Here is a 19,342-nt window from a genome sequence, read left to right on the forward strand (position 1 = left end):
ATACTAGAAATATAGTGAATGCATAAAACATATTATAAAAGAAATATTTAATTGTCAAATTTATAAGCTATATCAGAATTGAGTAAAATTCATTTGTAAATATTTATTCATTGTTTTATTATTTTAATAACATAACGAACAGAAGGCAGTTATTTGTATTATAGATATACTAACCTCGTTATTTAGAACTATTCAAAATAAGTCTAGAACCAATTTTCTTTGTTGAAACGTGTCCCATAAATAGTGCGAGAACGCGATAATGATATTGAGTACTTTTATTTGACTACAATTTTTTTTAATAAAGAAAATACACCGGCACGGAGATTAGAGCCACACTCTGGTACATTTATTCCAAGGAATGGAAAAGAAAAAGGGTGAATAATAAAGAGGGTCTCCCCACGCCTTGTTCTAGTGTTCTTTTATTTATTGAATAGATTGGATGATGCAACGAATTGAGTTGAGCATTGAGCATTGAGCATGGGAATGCTATGCGAATTGCTTCTGAATGTAAACCACGAGCTGTTGGGTGATGCGGAAGGCCTTGCTGAGCAGGGAATCGGGGAGAGGGGGGTTCGCGCCAAAGAGAGAATTGGCGATTGTCTGCACTCCCGGGAGCTGGCTGCTCAAAGCAGCGATGGCCACCGCATTCTCCTTCCCCACATTCTGCTGGAAATGCACGAGCGCCTTGGGGAAGACGAACACGTCTCCCTTTTCCAACGTCTTGCTGAAGAAGGTGTTGTTGGTGTCGATAAACCCTACAAAGAGCTCGCCTTCCGCTAGAAAGAGAACCTCGGTGGCTCTGGGGTGGGTGTGAGGAGGATTAATTCCACCCACTGCGTAGTCGATGCGGACCAGAGATATTCCCAACGTGTTCAGCCCCGGTATCTGCATTACGTTGGCAGGGGTCACGTTGGAGCTAACTGCATTGTCGGTGTTCCCCGCCTGCGCCAGCCCCCTGAAGAAGAAGTCCTCTGCCGATGCATCCTTGGCCTCTTTGCAAACGAATCCGTTCACCTTAACTGATCAATACAATTTGTTACTGTTTGCGGTAGTTATAATCACACCAATCATTAATAATCACATAAACGATTAATATTGCTGCACTCACCTTCGCTGTCCAGGACTGCGACGCAGAAATCTTGCAAGGGATCGGCATCCGCCGCCATCACATCTTCACTGTAACAACACATCAACAGGAAGAGTCCCAACGACAATTGCAAGCAAATCATCATTCCCTTCGCCATTTTATGCTGGAGAGTCTCCAACAGAAGAGCTCAGGATATGGATGTGTGATTGAATATTTGTGTATATTACAAGACCATTACATGCCTATTATATAGGGGAAACATGCGAGGACTAATCCTTTCCCACGTAATTGTTTAATTGTAATATACTTCCAATATCATGCAATTGTTGACCTGTTATTTACGGACTGATTCATGCTGATGGAGTAATTGCTCATTACAATTGAGGGGACCAATTCATTTTTGACGTAGTCGTTAGTTATAATATATTTGGTTAGTAGGTGGTCTTTTCGTTTGCTCGAACTGATTCGGTAGATTTGTTCTTCCCATTCCTCTCTCTTTGTGCAGGAAAGTATATTCATCAACACGGAAATGTTTTCTGCGTATCCACAAAACAGATTCAAATGCTTTAGACTTGGTCGAGTGAGTACGTAAGGGCCCGTTCGGTGAGTGGAATAGGAATACGTATTGTATTCTGGAATAAAAAGTATTCCTGTTCTCCGTTTGGTTCAGCCAATACTTGATGGGAATTCGCGGACCCGAAAATTTATGTTTTCTAAAATTTAAAAAAATGGAATAGGAATACGTATTCCAATAACACCTATTTTGGTGGAATTGCAAAATCCCATTTTTGGGCCAAAAATGGAATACGTATTCCATTTTTACCTCGTATTCCAATCCCGTTTTGGTGCATCCAAACAAGGAATTCAAATTTTTTGGAATACGTATTCCTATTCCTCTCACCAAACGGGCCCTAAGTGTTAGAAAAGTTCCAGCCCTTCCCTTATTTGTGTAGGAACCCACCAACTCTGCAGCCTTGTTCACATTTTTCTCAGCCCGCTTTACATCGTACGATCACGCGCACCGAAGTTTTCGAAATATTAACCAACAGAAGGGCCCGGCTCTATAATATTGTTTTATTAAGTTTGGGATGATGAAATTTTCTTTCTTGTTATGGATTTTTCTATCCATATTTAGTTTTAGGCGATTCATTAGGGGAAGCCACCCCTTAATTTAGAGATTCAATCTCACCACAGGTTCACCCAAAACTTGAGAGTGTTTCCATGTTCCAAAAGGATAGCTTGACACCATATGTATCTCTCTATAGGTGCAATCTACAATAGGTTATTTCACCATTAGTTTATAGAGGCAAAATTTTTCTCGTGAACGAAATTGTTTATCTAGTTATATACAACATGTAATTAAATCAAATGACATAAAACAAATCTTTATCACAATCTATCTTGAGTGATATAAGTGACACATTCATTGTAGTGTGATAAAGGAATTAGATAAATAAATTCATAAAGGATAGAAATTAAAAATAATTCATTTTACATTCTCAAGGATCATTAAAACTAATAATTGTACAGAATTTAAAGGAAAGAATAGGTGCACGTGTTTAGAAATTTTATAATGTTTATGAGACATGACCTCAAAATATTTTTAAAAATAAAGTAAAATAAGATAACTATATTATATTTAGATAGATTAGTCTTCCCTATGTATGTGACAACATAGTTGTAATTTATCTGTGAAATAAACTAAGATGAGCTTGAGCTCTGTTCACGTGCTGAACATAGATTGTTTGAGCACGACATCTTTGAATCCTAAGATTTTTAGTTGCAACTAATCCATACTTAAGTCACTGAATTGGCCTATCCGATTCGTCATTATCAAATATTACAAGTTAAACTTTTACGAAAGAATATTGTGAAATTTAATGACGCGAAAGAACATGGGTATTTGAAGGATCATGGTATGTCAAACTAGGTTCTTAAGTGGCAATGAAAATTCAGAAAATTAGTGTCAGGAAAGTTGACAAGTTTTTTTGGAATAAGTTATCATGTTATGCTAAAAATATGTATGAAAAGTGTTAGAATATTTATAATAACTGAGGGTGTGGGGTGAATTAGTTACCCAAGGTCGAGATGTACCAATTGAAAAATCAAACACTTAAACAACTCCAGATCTTATCATTTTATTGCTCGGTCTCCACTATAAATTTCTATTAACATTAGCTAGCGGTTCACTGTTCTAAAATAGCAGGCTTACAGAATGTAAACATTAGTCGATAAAATGCCACAATAAGATTCACATAAGTTTGTCACTAGGTTTGAACATGCAAGCCCAATTTAGGAAAAACCACCAACAACGTTTCACTAAGTTTCACTCTTCTTAAGCGGGCCCTGTTAGGAGCCAACCCTGTAAAAGTTTTCAATACAAACTATTAAATGTGACCTTGTTATTTGAAGGATTGAGTCACCCTATTAGAAGTGGCCTTGTTAAAGGAATTCAGAACATCCCATTAGAACGACAACTTATTAGAGGAATTACATAGACTGTTAGGTCACTATGACTGTTCGGTCAACCTTGATTAAAGGATTTCAAATACTGTTTACAATGGTTAGAAAGTAATAACCGGTTTGATCATTTAAGTATAACTCACTTTGCATGTACACATCTCAGTTCAGTTCTCATGTACCGATTCATTGTGTGGCCTCCATTGTCATCCCAGCTTTGATTTGCTTGGCAACCATTCAAGCAATCAGCCTTCACTTCCTCTCAACTCAATTCAACCTTCTGCTTAGATTCGCCAGTCAATAATGTCAACAATAACTCCAAATCTATGGAACTTGTTTACAAGCATACAGTCTCTCTGCTCATATAGAAATTTTACCCATGTACTTCTTTAAACAGGAAATCATGATCCTTTTCCTTTTAATCAACACTGCAGATCTTAGGATTTAGGATTCAATCCATCAAATAAATTATATATGATCACCATTTTGTTTATCTCTTCTTTTGTAGAAACTTCTCTTGGAATCCATCTCTTAGGCCGTTTACCTAATCCTCTCCTAGAATTAAATGATCAAACTCATTGATTCTTATCTCAACACGCTTTCCATATCCCAAGAAATCAACTTGGCCGGTTAGAAATTATGATTCGTCGCAAACAGTTAAGATGTTGTTCGTTGGGGAACACTGTGTTCTGACACTCAGTCATCATTGGGTTACTCGATTGCTATTAAATTTCTCACTCGACATATACACTGTCACTCGGTCGACACTGATGCTCGGTCAATACTGATTTTACTCGACACTTACTGTAGCCCAGTTGGCACTAGCATCACTTGGCATGTACGTCAAAATTCTTTAGTCTTCTACTATGTTACTCTGTCAAGCCTATACATTTGATCTATCTTTTATCACACTTTCAAGACTTGATCGTTACTGGCTTCTCCTCTTGTAACATGATTTGAACAATCAATACATCTTGTCAAATTCCAACTAATCAAGTGTCAATTTTTAGTTTCCTCATCAAAACTCAACCTATCCTCTAGATGCTTCTGTTATGAACAACTTCTCAAATCCTCTTAATCAATCAAATAGATATGGCAGTTAGATCAGATAACACTATCTCACCAATAGGTTTGAGATTAATGACAACAAAACAATTGTTTCAATTGTAGTTTCCAACAAGAAATTGTACAAAATTAAATCTAGTTTGTAATATGAAAATCATTTTCTGAAAGAATGATTTCTATATGATGAAACCTTTAAATTTGAATACATTAGTACAATTTTTCTTTATAAGAAGATTAGAAACAGGTGAATGGCTAACCATCTTAAACAAAGTCAAATGATAATATTTTTTTTTTTACAAGATTCTAGATCTAAGTAATACAATTATGTTAGGATGTAGCACATATTTGTTTATAATTTATTTCTAAGAAATTAGATAATTACAAATTTTCCATTAATTTTTTTTTTGTAGAATATTAAATCTCATATTTGACCACCTTAAGTTATTATTGAATTCATCAAATTGATAACATTTTTTTTTTGTTATAGTAGGAGAAGCGTAAAATGTGACGTAATAATAAATATTTACAAAATGCGATATTATTTTTAAAAAATAGCTTCTTCTTTTTTTTTTTTCAATGAAGACTTATATTTCATATCGTCACTTTTTGGCATACCATGATCTCCTACATATCGACACAGTAAAAACAAAAATGTACACTATCTCCAAGGCAATTAGTTCTAAAATGAAGTATTGTGAAAACGATAAAATAGTGACAAGGAGAACATGACTTGGGAAATATATGAGGCAAATATCCATATTACAATTTCTCAATGAGTAAAAGTAGCTTGAAATATATTAATGTGAATGAAACAATAAACCTTACAAATCGAGGAGAATATTGAAGCTACGATGCGAAGGGGGAAATGATGGAACATAGAAGGACTATTTCTTACCAAGGTATATTTAGATCATAAAAAAATTATGCAATAAGTTATAATTGGTATAAGAGGGTTCTAGAAAGGGAAGGGCTTGACATGCACCAGATGAATGAGTTTCTACAACCTCATTGTAACGCAAACTTATAATTTTCCAAGTCTAGAAGTCATTTGATATAATTGATTAAAAATAAAATAAAGACAAACTAGAAAGAATCATAAAACATATACGTGGTTGATGAGTGAAAAAGAATGAAATATTAAATAGACAAGGGTATGTGCGTGTAGGTATACGGTAATCGTATTTTTATATGGAGCTAAATTAGACTCAAAGGGTAATTTTTTTCCAACTTTTGTTAGTATAGTTTCCCCTTGAATTATTCTACTAGCATTTGGGGGAAATGCCCCTTTCCTGGTGTATGAGAAAAATCCTTCTCATGCCCCTTTTCTAGGTATACAACGAGGTCAAGGGGTAACGACCTTGTGGGGGGTTTTTAGGGGCACCACCGCTAAAACTTCATCTGAATTTTATTATTATATTTTCTCTATTGGTTGTTATATTTATGATACAAATTTTGTAACCCACATAAATCTTTTTAAAAAATATTAAACTTAGGATTTAAAAATGATTAAGTTGTATAATATTTCAACACTATTGAGCTCTAAGGGATTGTAGATTAAAAATTGTTACATTCAATAGATAATAATATTGGACTCTATTTGGTGGGGGCAGCCTTAGATTGGATGAAACACGATCCATTATTGTGTCTTCTTGTTGGGCTTAATTTTCTAGTTGAGGTCAGACGAGGGTTAAATAATTTCTTGAAATTTTATTATTTCAACTAGTTTAATAGATATTATGGTGGCATGAATGACCCTTCAATCTTTAATTTTATTCAACAGCGTTTCATTATTTCATCTTTGTTGGAATTTTGGATTCCTAGAATTATAATTGACGATTCAAGGTATTTTCTATTTTATTTATACATACATGTGTACTCTTACTCATTCTATTTTTTTAGGGGCACCCTTATAATAATTATACAAGTTTGGATTGATTTGTTTGAGTAAAAAATATGCTAGTGTCTCAGTTTGACAAATTCCCAATAATTAATTTAGAAATAGATAATGCGTTTGTTAATACTTGGATAAACCTTATTATTTTATCCTATAGAATACGCATTTTTGAATATTTTCAAGGTTTCTATGATACAATATGACTCTTAGGCTAGTTTTACTAATACTCCTTACATTATTTAATTTAAGTTTTACTTTGATTGAGTGTATAATGTGGAACTCTCTAGGCATTGCTTACTGTAAATGCTTCTATTTAGTACCTAAAATAAATATAGTCCTTGGTATCATTAGATGTAGAGAGTCGACATTGATATTATTATGTTATTATATTCTTTAAAAAAAAAAGGTTTCTTTACCTTTTGGCAAATCCTCTATTTATTGGTATCTTCCTTCACAAACTTGGGTCATGCAAAGAATAAATAATTATTTATGTGAATCCATGAAACCAAATACCTTGAAATGACTTTGTTACTATGGGATAAAACTCTATTATGGGTTGGTAAATTGGTTTGAAGTTATCATTTTAGTCTAGGACATCATCCCTATTCCAACCACGTGGGTGCCAACTAATAGTGAAATTATATGGGAAGTATGCCCTAGGAGGGTTGTGTGCATTCTTTTGTATCTGTTAAGAATATTATTATAAATATATGATGCATTCTTACCATTTTTTTTGTGAACCAAAATGATATGGTTCAGGATTTAATTGCTAAACCATAAATTTTATGCGAATGACACATACTATACCATCAAACATATGCCTTTAATATTTAAAGCATTAAATAAAATTATTTTAATTTATATGCTACGATTACATCTTCATCTATATGATACAAGAAATAATATGTCGCTTTCCACTCAATATAGATCTAGATAAAGATTCATTTTATAGACTTTTGATTTAATTATATTAGTTATGTCACTTGATACACAATTGTATACATAATGAAAATCTCAACTTATAAATTAATGGAGAAACAAAAAGCACATGAGTGGATGTATGCAAATCCAAATCCCAAACCACATAAATAAAAGAATTTTTTTTTGGTTAGTAATGATTTAGTGTAGAATAACTAAAACTCATGACGGAATTACCGCAAGGCATTCAAAGGGATCTATAGATAAATAGGATTTAGACATTTCATAACTTTTATGAGATATACCATTAAATCAATTTAAAAATAAATTAAAATGGTCCATTATATCACGTTTTCATATATTGATGTCCCTTATCTATGTGAAAACATACTTTTAATTTCTCTATAAAACAGACAAAGGGGATCCTAAGTTCTATTGACACGTTGACCATAGATTCTTTGACCAATATATACTTAAACTCTCAATTTTTTAGTTATAGTTAATCCGTATTTGTGTCGTTGAATTGGAGTACTTGATTCATTGTTTTTTTAAAATTATAAATCTAATCCGTATAAGTTAATATTTTTTAATTTTATGACATGAAATAGTAAAAAATAAATGTAAGTAAACTTCAAGGGGACTACTTATAAAATGATGTATGGTGAAATTGAGAAGACAGTGGCAAGGGAAACATAAACTAGGCGAGATATTAGGAAATTATCCATATTATAATTTCTCAATTGGTAAGAGTAGCTCGAAATATCTTAACTTGAATAAAATAGTTAAACCTACAATTCAATGAGAACATTGAAATTATGATCCAAAGAGGGAAATGATGGAACCTAGAAGGATTGTTTCTTACTATGATACATGTAGATCATAAAGAGTATTAAAAAGTTATAATTGGTATAGGAGGGTCCTTGCAAGGGAAGGACTTGGTAGAGCCTATAAATTTGAGTTTTTACAACATCTCTGTTACATAAATTGATAATATTATACATCTTGAAGTCATTTAATACAACTAATAAAAAATAAAGTAGAGACAAACACGAGAGAATCGTAAAGGATTCACGTGGTTGATGAGTGAAAAAGAATAGAAAATTATATAGACAAGGGCCAAGTGCATGTAGGTACATGGTAATGAGGTTATTATTTGGAGCCTAATCTAACCGAAAATGTAAAATTTCCCCATCTTTATTAGCGTATTTCCCACCTTAATCATTTAAATAGGGTCTGCGGACAGTGTCCTTGGGTTGCTTCCTCTTATAGTATAGGTCGGGTTCAAGGGGCAACATCCCCCAAAAGTTTGTCCAAATTTCAAATTATTTTACAACGGCATCAAAAGTTAGTTTTTCTATTGGCTGACATATTTCTAACCATAATTTTGTAATTGACACAAGTCTTGTTAAAATGTATTAGGGTTATGAATTTCATATGATAAATTTGTAGCATCTTTTAATAGTATTGAGTTGTAATGGATTATTGATTATAACTTTTTAGATTTAGTAGATTAATAATATTGGATTCTTTTGTTGGTGGATGTAGCCCAATATTGGGTGACCAACGATAAAATGTTGTGAGATCATCTCGTTGTGCCTAATTTTCTAATTTAGGTCACACGAGGGTCCTATTTCTATTTCTTAGTCTCTTATTGTTGTAACTAGTTTAATGGACAAGTTGGTAGTGTGTGCAGCCCTTTGATCTTCTATTTTATTCAGTACAATTTTATTACTTGATTTTTGTTAGAATTCTTGATGCCTATTTGTGTAATTGATGATTCAAGACATTCTCTATTTTATTTATACTCACGTGTGTACTCTTGCTCACTATATGCCATTAGGAACACTATTATAATATAATTGATAGAAATTTAGATTCCATTAGTTGAGTAAAATATATGCTAGTGCGTTAATTTGGCTGATTTCTAGGATTAATTGACAAAGAGATAATGTATTGGATGATATTTGGCTAAATATTATTATTTTATCTCGTTTTATATGTTTGTTGAATACTTCAGGCTTTCTATGATATAATTTGATGGTTAGGCAATGTTACTAATATTCTCGACTTAATTTAATTATATTTTCACCTTGATAACATTTTTTTTTCTTGTAGTACGAGAAGCATAAAATGTGATGTAATCATTCATATTTACAAAATGTGATACTTTTTAAAAAATTTAAAGGAAGAGGGCAAAAGTGTGATGATGTCTATAGAAAATAATAATTATATAATATTTCAATGGTTTGGATTGTACAGTGTAATATATAATCATGAAGAAGGAAAGTGTATGCCAAAATCTGCATAGAATTATAATTATAAATATTTTCACATTTTAAAACATTTTGTATGATTTGACATTAGGAAGGGAAAATGTATGCTAATATTTTAAAAAATGATCGTCAAATCATATTGTCTAATTTGAAGTTAGGCAATCTATATACTCATATTCACAAAAGACAATAATTATAAAATATTACATGCTAATATCTGCATAAATTAATAATTATGTAATATTTCAACGTTTTCAATATTTTAGATAATTTTATGTAACATGTGATTAAAAGGACATAAAATGTATTATAATAGATGAATAGAGAGTAATAATTACAAAATATTTGCGCAAATTTTTAAAACTATTTGCATTCAACGAAATTCTGTATCATCGGCTCGAAGCATTTCTGTTGCAGAACCCATGCCGCATCTTAAAATTCCAAGAATGTTCTTTTTTACATAAGAAATAATAAATGACATTTCCAAGCGTTAAAATACTTCTTCTTGTTAAATATTTGGGATTTAAAACAAATTAATCTTCCTAAAAATTGTAGTACAACTTATATTTGTTATTTTCCAAAAAGTTTGAGGCTGAGTTTTGTATATGACCGCTTTTGTTATTCCTACGTTAGATGCACCATCTCCTGTATGAGCACCAAATGTATCTCCCAGTACTACTTCAAGAGATTCGACCCTGCTGGGACTTGCGACATCTGTTTCACTAGATGCTTTAAGGAATAATTTTACTAGATTGTTAAAATTAATAATCTGCCAAGCACTGATACCAACACGGTCAATTCTTCCAATGGAGCTTATGTGGTTTTTACATGGTAGACAAGTGACAGATTCATTTGAGGAACAATTTTAGGCCCCCCTTTCATTCTCTAAATGCTATGTAGCATAATATCCCGTGCATCCATTTATAATGCTTAGGCTACTTCCCACCAAAATATAAATAATGTGTGATCCATTGATATTTCAATAAATATATCACAAGTAATTATACTACATTGGATAGAGTGCTATTAGAAAGTTAGAAGAATCCTTTCCTAGGGGTAGATAGTAATTAATCAAATCAGACGTATCATGAATTATACATACAATAAAATATTATTTAATACGTCATTTAATTTCTATGAAATCATGCTGATTTAAAGATTTCCCATTTAATCGATGGTCAAATATAAATGATTCATTAAGCAACAATACTATATTTTAATTTAGGTTGCCTCATTCTTTTTCTAGGGTATCTTTTAGTTTTATGCTGGATAAAATTAGAGAAACAATATGGCTTCAGAGATCTGTGTCTTTTTTTGTAGATTTCATTTGACATTGTGCATGAGCTTCATGTGCCTCTGTATGCTTGCATATAAATAGAAGGATGAAACAGATGTGGCCAATATAGGGTAGACAAAAATTCAATACATGGAAAATATGGACACGTTTGGCTACAGGAATAAAAATATGGGAATAGGAATTATTATTCTAGTTTAGTTATTCTGGAATAGAAAATGAGAATAAGTATGTATTCCTATTCTTCATTTGGTTAGATGAAATTGAAATTGGAGTTTGAATAATAGATAAAGAAAGTCAACAGGCCAATTCTCGTGTGCCTTTTCACTCTTGATGGATGTTTCATTCTAGAGACCTTGAGGCTTCTAAGCAATGAATCACAATGAGGACTGAGGATGGAACTTGGATCTTGTCTTTAACAAAAACACGGTCTAGTCTTGCCAATTTGATATCTTGATTGACCTTGTCATTCTTGAAAATTAGGTTCCAATGAGCATCCTCACTTAGCTATTGGAGATGGAGGAAAACTTAACAGAAGAGACATCAACAACTTAGCTTCCCAGAATGATATGCCATGGTATAATTGCTTTGGCTCACCCTTGCTCATGTAATTTGCAGCCAAGAATAGGGGAAACACCAGAAGAACATAAGAAGTGTGAGGCATAATTGAAGTTACCGTATAAAGCTCTGAAGTCATAGGATCACATTGTGAGAGTTTTTCACGATTTCATTGTGTACGAGTCCAAGAGTATCTATGAAGGGAAAAAAAGAGAGGATGTTCGAGTTCCTTGTGATTTTCTTCATCGGTCAGGTAATAAGATGCTTCATGTCCCTAAACATTCTTGATGTTTTGGCATATGATCTCAGTATTCAAAATCAATGCCTTGAATCCAATAGTGGTTTTCCCAAGAGTGAAACCTCTGTTCAAAATTGGTCATTTTCCAAATTTCTTTAGCAAACCAATTTCTCTGACTTGGGTGCTCTCGGTGAATCTTCTCATGGACATGAAATTTAAATTTTCATGAAATATGAGTAGATAAATTTAGAAAAGGAATACATATTCCAATTCCACCTATTTAGGTGGAATTACAAATGCTCAATTTTGGGCCAAGATGAGAATATGTATGAACCTATTCTCAATTTTGATTTGGTGCAACCAAAGGAAGGATTAGAAATTTTCATAATTTACATATGCCTAATACCTATTCCAGTCTAATTGCTACTGCCAAATGGGCCCTAGGAGAATACACCATGGAAAATAGGAGCATCTGGTGACAAATAATGTCAAGCTCTTTTTAGTAATTTTGCACGGTTAGTGCTGGCATTTCGGAGTTTGTGTTGGAAAAAAAAACTGCTATGATTTTCTTGTTAGGTTTACATAAATATAACTTGTGATAGACATTTGAGTATAGATCTGTGTACATTGCACAGCCTTCATAGTAGTTTGTGATTTCAATAATTGAAAATTTTGTAGATTTCTTGTGCTGAATTCATTGTTTGTGTATTCATTAAAACAAGACATTCTACTTTATGTTTGGGTATTCATTTAAAAAATATAATTTTTTCAATGGGTTTCAATAGATTTCATTTTTGATTGTTGTAAAAAACTTGTTTTCATGGGGAAAGATGTGAGGTCCCTCCTCACATGTACTTATTAAATATGCATCTCTCTGTTAAAACTGTTGTAGGAGATTAGAATGGATATGAAATAATGTTTAATGGTTTAGATGTCCTAATAAGAAGTGACATCCTAATACATTCGTGTTTTAAATATTCAGTGATTCATGAACAAACTACATTATCTCGACTGTTTAAACATTAAAATTTCACTAACGATGATACAAGGCTTTCTCACCTAATCATAAGGGTGTTGATTTTGATACCTGGACGATTAAGTTTTATGCTTCAGATAGTTCAGTATTCTTTTATTGGTGACGTAATGATGTTTAGGTATATACATGCCTAATGAGGATTATACTAGTACTTAATCTGAATTAATGAATAAGTTATGTTATTATTGATTATGTGATTTTTGATGATTAAATGTGAATAGAAATGAATTAAACAGTTAATTATATGAGAGATTCATGTAACTATCCAGATAAATTTTGAATATATGTATGTAATTTTCTTGAGCTATTGATATGCGTAATGAGTGTGTAGGGTATTTTAGCTGAGAAAATCTAACGGAGAAACAAAACTGAACCCTATGTACTGTTTGTGGAAACTATGGTTAAATTTGATGAAGGATACAAACCTTGTTGTTTGTATTTTATTTGTATTGTGAATTGAACGAATGTATCATTCTGTAATCAGTAAATGTTAATGTTTTGTAACAATGTTTTTATAGTGTCCCTTGACACTCGTGAATTGTATATGCATTCCAGCATGATAGTTAGGGTTAACCGAGTAACCTAAAGATCTAAGTCAGAGTAGCTTAGTGATCTTTTTGCTAATCAAGTTAGTAATCGATATTAATTACCCCTAATCCAGATTAGTGTTTAATCTACATTTTGAAGGTTGTTAGATAGTCCTAAAATTTCCTAGCCTTTAATAGGTCCCTAATTAATCCTAAAGACCTAAAAACATGAAATCTAAGTATCCAAGAGGAATGGGTATGGCTTGGGGGCATTTTCCACCCCCTTAGCCCCTTTTGTTGACTTTTATGGTCACTCAAAAACACCATTTTTGCTTTATTGCGAAAATCGATTGATTTCATCATGGGTTGGATAGCTTGAACTCCACCTTGAGGTTAGCCTTAGGCCTAGTTGTGTTAGAAGCCTCTAGAACTTTTAGGCAAGTGGGGGAGTTATTTCTTTTTAGAGATGGTTGAGTTTGTGATCTTATTTAGAGGCAATTTTGAGGAGGTTTGGAGTGTTCACCCAACCTCTACTTTTAGAGTGAAAATCAGGATTGAAGGAGAAGGAGAAGGAGAAGGAGAAGGAAGGGAATGCTCATCTCAAACTTGTTCTATTGCCATAACCCAAATTTGAAGGTAGGAATACTTCACCTCATTTTGTTCATGTTGTGCTTCATGTTTCAATTTTATTGTTTATGCACATGTTCGTGTGTGTGTTGAGTATGTTGGGAGGGTTTGAAACAGATTAACTTAAATGTCTTTCCTTTGTATTTTTGCTTTGAATTTCAAAGGGATTGTATACGTGTATTGGCATTACTCACCCTCGGATAGGGCAGAAGTGGCCATGTACAGGGAAAGGTCTTTAGTTGGACTCTGACAGTGTAGAGTCTCTTCTCAGGACGAGAAGAGGGAGAGAGGGTAGGGTGTTATGGGCCCCTACTTGTCAACACAAACCACGTATGAGTTTTGGAATGTAAGAATGGAAGAACAGAAGTTCTTGAGTTATAGCCCCGAAAGGGCACCTATTTTGGTGGTGTGCCTGATGTCTCCTGTCGAAAAAATCCACCTTCTCCCTAGTCTAGTTCAATGTCAAACCTGTTGTGTAAACTCGGGTGGGAGTCAATGTCTGATTTGGTCTTCATGTTATGATTGGTTGTCTCCTGGTCAGTTTTCATTCTCTCGACGATCACTGTGATGTATTGGAGAGTTCGTTCTTTTCTATGTTTAAAAAAAAATTAGAGTTATAATTGTCTAAATTATTATTAGAATTATTGAGTTATATTGTTGTTAATATTTTGTTCAAAATAATGTTATAACGTACATATTAACACTATTTTAAGGGTAGTCGTAAATTGTGTTTGTTAGTGGGTCTGGTATTCTTTTATGTTGTTAGTATAATATTTTAAATGTAAATAAAAGTAATAAGGTGTTAGATTTCAAATTAATGTTAGATGAGTAAGTTTTGTTAAAAAAAAATTTTGCTAGTATTATTTTGAAGTAATTTTAATTATTATGTTTTTAAATATTAGTTATTTAGTACATTTTAGTTAGAATGTTCGTATGTTAGATTATATTTAAAAATTTAGTATCATTATTGATTTGAAAAGGTTGTCTAAGATAAATTAGCTGCTGTATTTAACCCATTTTCAAATATATTTAGATTTATTATTTTAAGTGGTTATATCGTTCTTAAATCAAAGGTTAGTGTTATTGTATCTTAAAATGTTTTAGATTAGTAAAGGTTGTAAAATTAAGTTAGATTATTAGATTAAATTTTAAGTGTTGAATATATATCTAGATAGTTGTTTATTATTGCGAGTTTACGATAATTTGGTTTAATTGTGTTTAATTATAATATATTACCTTAAAATCAAAGCAATAATGAAAAAAAAGATGAAATCAATTTAATAACGAATGCTTAGATTTAACGACCTTTTCACACTCATCGATGATAAACTTGAATGGAAATGACAGGTCATCGTTAGGAGATCCCATATCTGTTTCTCATTTTACCTATACTTTAACGTGTGCATCTAAACTTTTCAAGCTTTGTGGTGTTATTGATCTAAAAATAAAATAAAATTTGTTGGTGTGTTTTTGCCCCAATTCTTTGGCATGACAGAATAGCTCAATCAAATTGAAAATTTTAAGAAGTCATTTTGATTTAGAAATTTCAGTTCTCATGAAGTTGTAAATTTCAATAAAATGGTAGGATAAAATCTATCACACACGCTCCTGAAATTATCTCTATCAAAATATTTATATTATTTCACAATGTATAACAACAACAACGATCAATTGAATCTTCAGTTTGAAAGCCTTCGATTCCACCATTTTACTTCGCGCGATTTAATTGAAGTTGAAATCTGATAGTTATTTTTTTTCTTAATAGTTCCTTCAACTTCTTGGCTCCACCATTTTTCTTTACATATTTAGTTAAAACTGGAGTGTGAAGATCATTTATGTTTGTAAGCTCTTATTAATATTCCTTACTACTACCTTTTCCCTCCCTTTTCATGAACATTTTTGGGTTGCCCAGAAAATAGAATTCTCAAAAATTTGAGAAATGTTACAAAGATTAGAAAGAGTGCACAAGTTTTAACTATTAAACCCTCTACTCCATCAATGCAATTGATAAAAATAAAACCAGGTTTCATTATTTAACAAACTTCATCACCGCCATGAATTTTCATTTAAATTATTATTTCAACTCTACATTAGCTCCCCCTATTGTAATAAATGTAATAATCCATTATTAGCTACTTCTCAACCATTAGAACTGAAAGTTGCAAATTTATTGGACTACTATACAAGATGAAGACCTGCATTTTATCACAGTGTAATAGATGTATCTCTATTTTCTTGCCCTATAATAGAGAATTTTACAAAATTAAAGAAGTTAATAACCTTTGGACTTTCTTCATCACTACACAAATTGACATCTTGTATCAAGAAAATAAATAATTTTTTGAATATAAAAAGCAGCAAGAGGGCGCTGACCCATCGTACAAACAAAAAACATTAGAAAATGTTAGAAATAAAAGAACCTAGTGCCAAACAACGAGAAAAAAAAACCTCAACTAAAGTCCACCTCTGTAAAAAACAAAGGTTCAAATGCGGAAAACCCACCAACCTATGGAATGGATAGATCCATCACTGCTAACTGCTAACCCATCAAAGAGTCCCAGATCTGACAAACCCAGAAGCAAGGCACCCCTGGTAGAACCATGAAAAAGAAAAAAATATGACTTCCCACATGAAAAAACAAAGAGGGCATCATCAAGGAAGATTCCCCACTGACCCAACAGGACACCAATAAGACCAGAGATCCTCCCTCCATCGAGAAACACCTCTGAGAAGCGAGCATCCCGTGGGTCAAAAAATCCCCCGAAATAAAGAAGCATGGTCCATTACTCTGCAAAAACCACTGCCATACCATGGAAGAACCAATGAGACACATGTTTGAGAAGCACCCTCCATTCGTCTGGTGTGGCATCATCAGAGCCCTCTCTCCCTCCATCGTTGGCCCACTCACTGTAAGAAAATGCAGCTTGCCTCGCAGTCATCCCCGCTCCAAGATAATAGTATTAAGGAAAGAAATAAGTTAACTGAAAAAAAAAAAAACATTTGAATTCTAAGTTGTGTTTCGAATGGGGTAACTCGTGACAATTGCTTCTTATTAGCATACAATATAGACCCCTATTGTAAGAGATACTATTCCATTCCTTGTTAATGCATCTAGTATCTAGCAGAGAGATTTATACATTTTGTTATACCATAGCAATACGAAATCATACATCTTCATCTCCATCTTTTCATGAAACAAAGACGCAAATTATGTATCAATCAAGGGAACGGAGCCGCAAGATCTAGAATTGTAGAACATTAAAGTTCGTATCATGACATGTTTCATTTGTGAGGATGTTAGTTTACCATCATAGAAATTCTCACACTCATACCTTTGGATAGCTGATTATAGCTCATTAAGCTTTGCAAGCTTTTGGAGATAACTACCAAGTAATATTGAATTGATCTAACCGTTAAAGTTTTCAAATGAATGTACATGTGATATATAAACGTGTACATCTATTACATTCGATTTGGAAATGTAGCTTGTGCTCTCTATGAGATATCTCTTTGTATAGGTTCGCGTGTTCTATATAATGCTTTTCTTCGTCCCAACTGCACTTCTTATGGGCCGAAGCATGATTTGTTGGGTACATGCCTTCAAATTCACAAAGTAGACTCTGTCTCCTTCAGGTTTCTCAAATATGATTGGCCAGATCTTACTATCTCCTATACATGACTTGGATTCCGTACTTAGATAATTTGATATTACACATTCTAGTAACACCTTAGATAGTGCCTCCACACATTCTAAGAATCTAGTTTTGCATGAGCTTTATTATAGAGCTTAAGCATGCATTCGATTGAGTAACACAATAGATGTAAAGTCCAATATAGTTAATTCTAATTTTTAAGGAACCCTATACTAGAAATATAGTGAATGCATAAAACATATTATAAAAGAAATATTTAATTGTCAAATTTATAAGCTGTATCAGAATTGAGTAAAATTCATTTGTAAATATTTATTCATTGTTTTATTATTTTAATAACATAACGAACAGAAGGCAGTTATTTGTATTATAGATATACTAACCTCGTTATTTAGAACTATTCAAAATAAGTCTAGAACCAATTTTCTTTGTTGAAACGTGTCCCATAAATAGTGCGAGAACGCGATAATGATATTGAGTACTTTTATTTGACTACAATTTTTTTTAATAAAGAAAATACAACGGCACGGAGATTAGAGCCACACTCTGGTACATTTATTCCAAGGAATGGAAAAGAAAAAGGGTGAATAATAAAGAGGGTCTCCCCACGCCTTGTTCTAGTGTTCTTTTATTTATTGAATAGATTGGATGATGCAACGAATTGAGTTGAGCATTGAGCATTGAGCATGGGAATGCTATGCGAATTGCTTCTGAATGTAAACCACGAGCTGTTGGGTGATGCGGAAGGCCTTACTGAGCACGGAATCGGGGAGAGGGTTGTTCGCGCCAAAGAGAGAATTGGCGATTGTCTGCACTCCCGGGAGCTGGCTGCTCAAAGCAGCGATGGCCACCGCATTCTCCTTCCCCACATTCTGCTGGAAATGCACGAGCGCCTTGGGGAAGACGAACACGTCTCCCTTTTCCAACGTCTTGCTGAAGAAGGTGTTGTTGGTGTCGATAAACCCTACAAAGAGCTCGCCTTCCGCTAGAAAGAGAACCTCGGTGGCTCTGGGGTGGGTGTGAGGAGGATTAATTCCACCCACTGCGTAGTCGATGCGGACCAGAGATATTCCCAACGTGTTCAGCCCCGGTATCTGCATTACGTTGGCAGGGGTCACGTTGGAGCTAACTGCATTGTCGGTGTTCCCCGCCTGCGCCAGCCCCCTGAAGAAGAAGTCCTCTGCCGATGCATCCTTGGCCTCTTTGCAAACGAATCCGTTCACCTTAACTGATCAATACAATTTGTTACTGTTTGCGGTAGTTATAATCACACCAATCATTAATAATCACATAAACGATTAATATTGCTGCACTCACCTTCGCTGTCCAGGACTGCGACGCAGAAATCTTGCAAGGGATCGGCATCCGCCGCCATCACATCTTCACTGTAACAACACATCAACAGGAAGAGTCCCAACGACAATTGCAAGCAAATCATCATTCCCTTCGCCATTTTATGCTGGAGAGTCTCCAACAGAAGAGCTCAGGATATGGATGTGTGATTGAATATTTGTGTATATTACAAGACCATTACATGCCTATTATATAGGGGAAACATGCGAGGACTAATCCTTTCCCACGTAATTGTTTAATTGTAATATACTTCCAATATCATGCAATTGTTGACCTGTTATTTACGGACTGATTCATGCTGATGGAGTAATTGCTCATTACAATTGAGGGGACCAATTCATTTTTGACGTAGTCGTTAG

General features: G+C 33.4%; 2 protein-coding genes across 2 annotated transcripts; both read right to left on the minus strand.

Moving 5' to 3' along the window:
• Positions 1-486: 486 nt before the first annotated feature.
• On the minus strand, positions 487-1,244 carry LOC149568894 (putative germin-like protein 2-2). The gene is made up of 2 exons (XM_089816799.1): positions 1,109-1,244; positions 487-1,019 (listed from the first exon to the last, which is right to left on the minus strand). The coding sequence occupies exons 1-2, from the start codon at positions 1,242-1,244 to the stop codon at positions 487-489; spliced, it is 669 nt and encodes a 222-aa protein (XP_089672925.1).
• Positions 1,245-18,325: 17,081 nt separating this feature from the next.
• On the minus strand, positions 18,326-19,083 carry LOC149568895 (putative germin-like protein 2-2). Its single transcript, XM_089816800.1, has 2 exons — positions 18,948-19,083; positions 18,326-18,858 (listed from the first exon to the last, which is right to left on the minus strand). The coding sequence occupies exons 1-2, from the start codon at positions 19,081-19,083 to the stop codon at positions 18,326-18,328; spliced, it is 669 nt and encodes a 222-aa protein (XP_089672926.1).
• Between the last annotated feature and the right edge of the window lie 259 nt (positions 19,084-19,342).

Source organism: Cupressus sempervirens, chromosome 3 (genome assembly GCF_028749045.1).
Source record: "Cupressus sempervirens isolate cs-2001-9-10 chromosome 3, ASM2874904v1, whole genome shotgun sequence".
Classification (NCBI taxonomy): Eukaryota; Viridiplantae; Streptophyta; class Pinopsida; order Cupressales; family Cupressaceae; genus Cupressus; species Cupressus sempervirens.

Coding starts and splice junctions, on each gene's coding strand:
- LOC149568894 (XM_089816799.1), bottom strand. CDS start 1,244: ATGGCGAAGGGAATGATGATTTGCTTGCAATTGTCGTTGGGACTCTTC. Junction 1,020..1,108: donor CGCAGTCCTGGACAGCGAAG/GTGAGTGCAGCA, acceptor TGTATTGATCAG/TTAAGGTGAACGGATTCGTT.
- LOC149568895 (XM_089816800.1), bottom strand. CDS start 19,083: ATGGCGAAGGGAATGATGATTTGCTTGCAATTGTCGTTGGGACTCTTC. Junction 18,859..18,947: donor CGCAGTCCTGGACAGCGAAG/GTGAGTGCAGCA, acceptor TGTATTGATCAG/TTAAGGTGAACGGATTCGTT.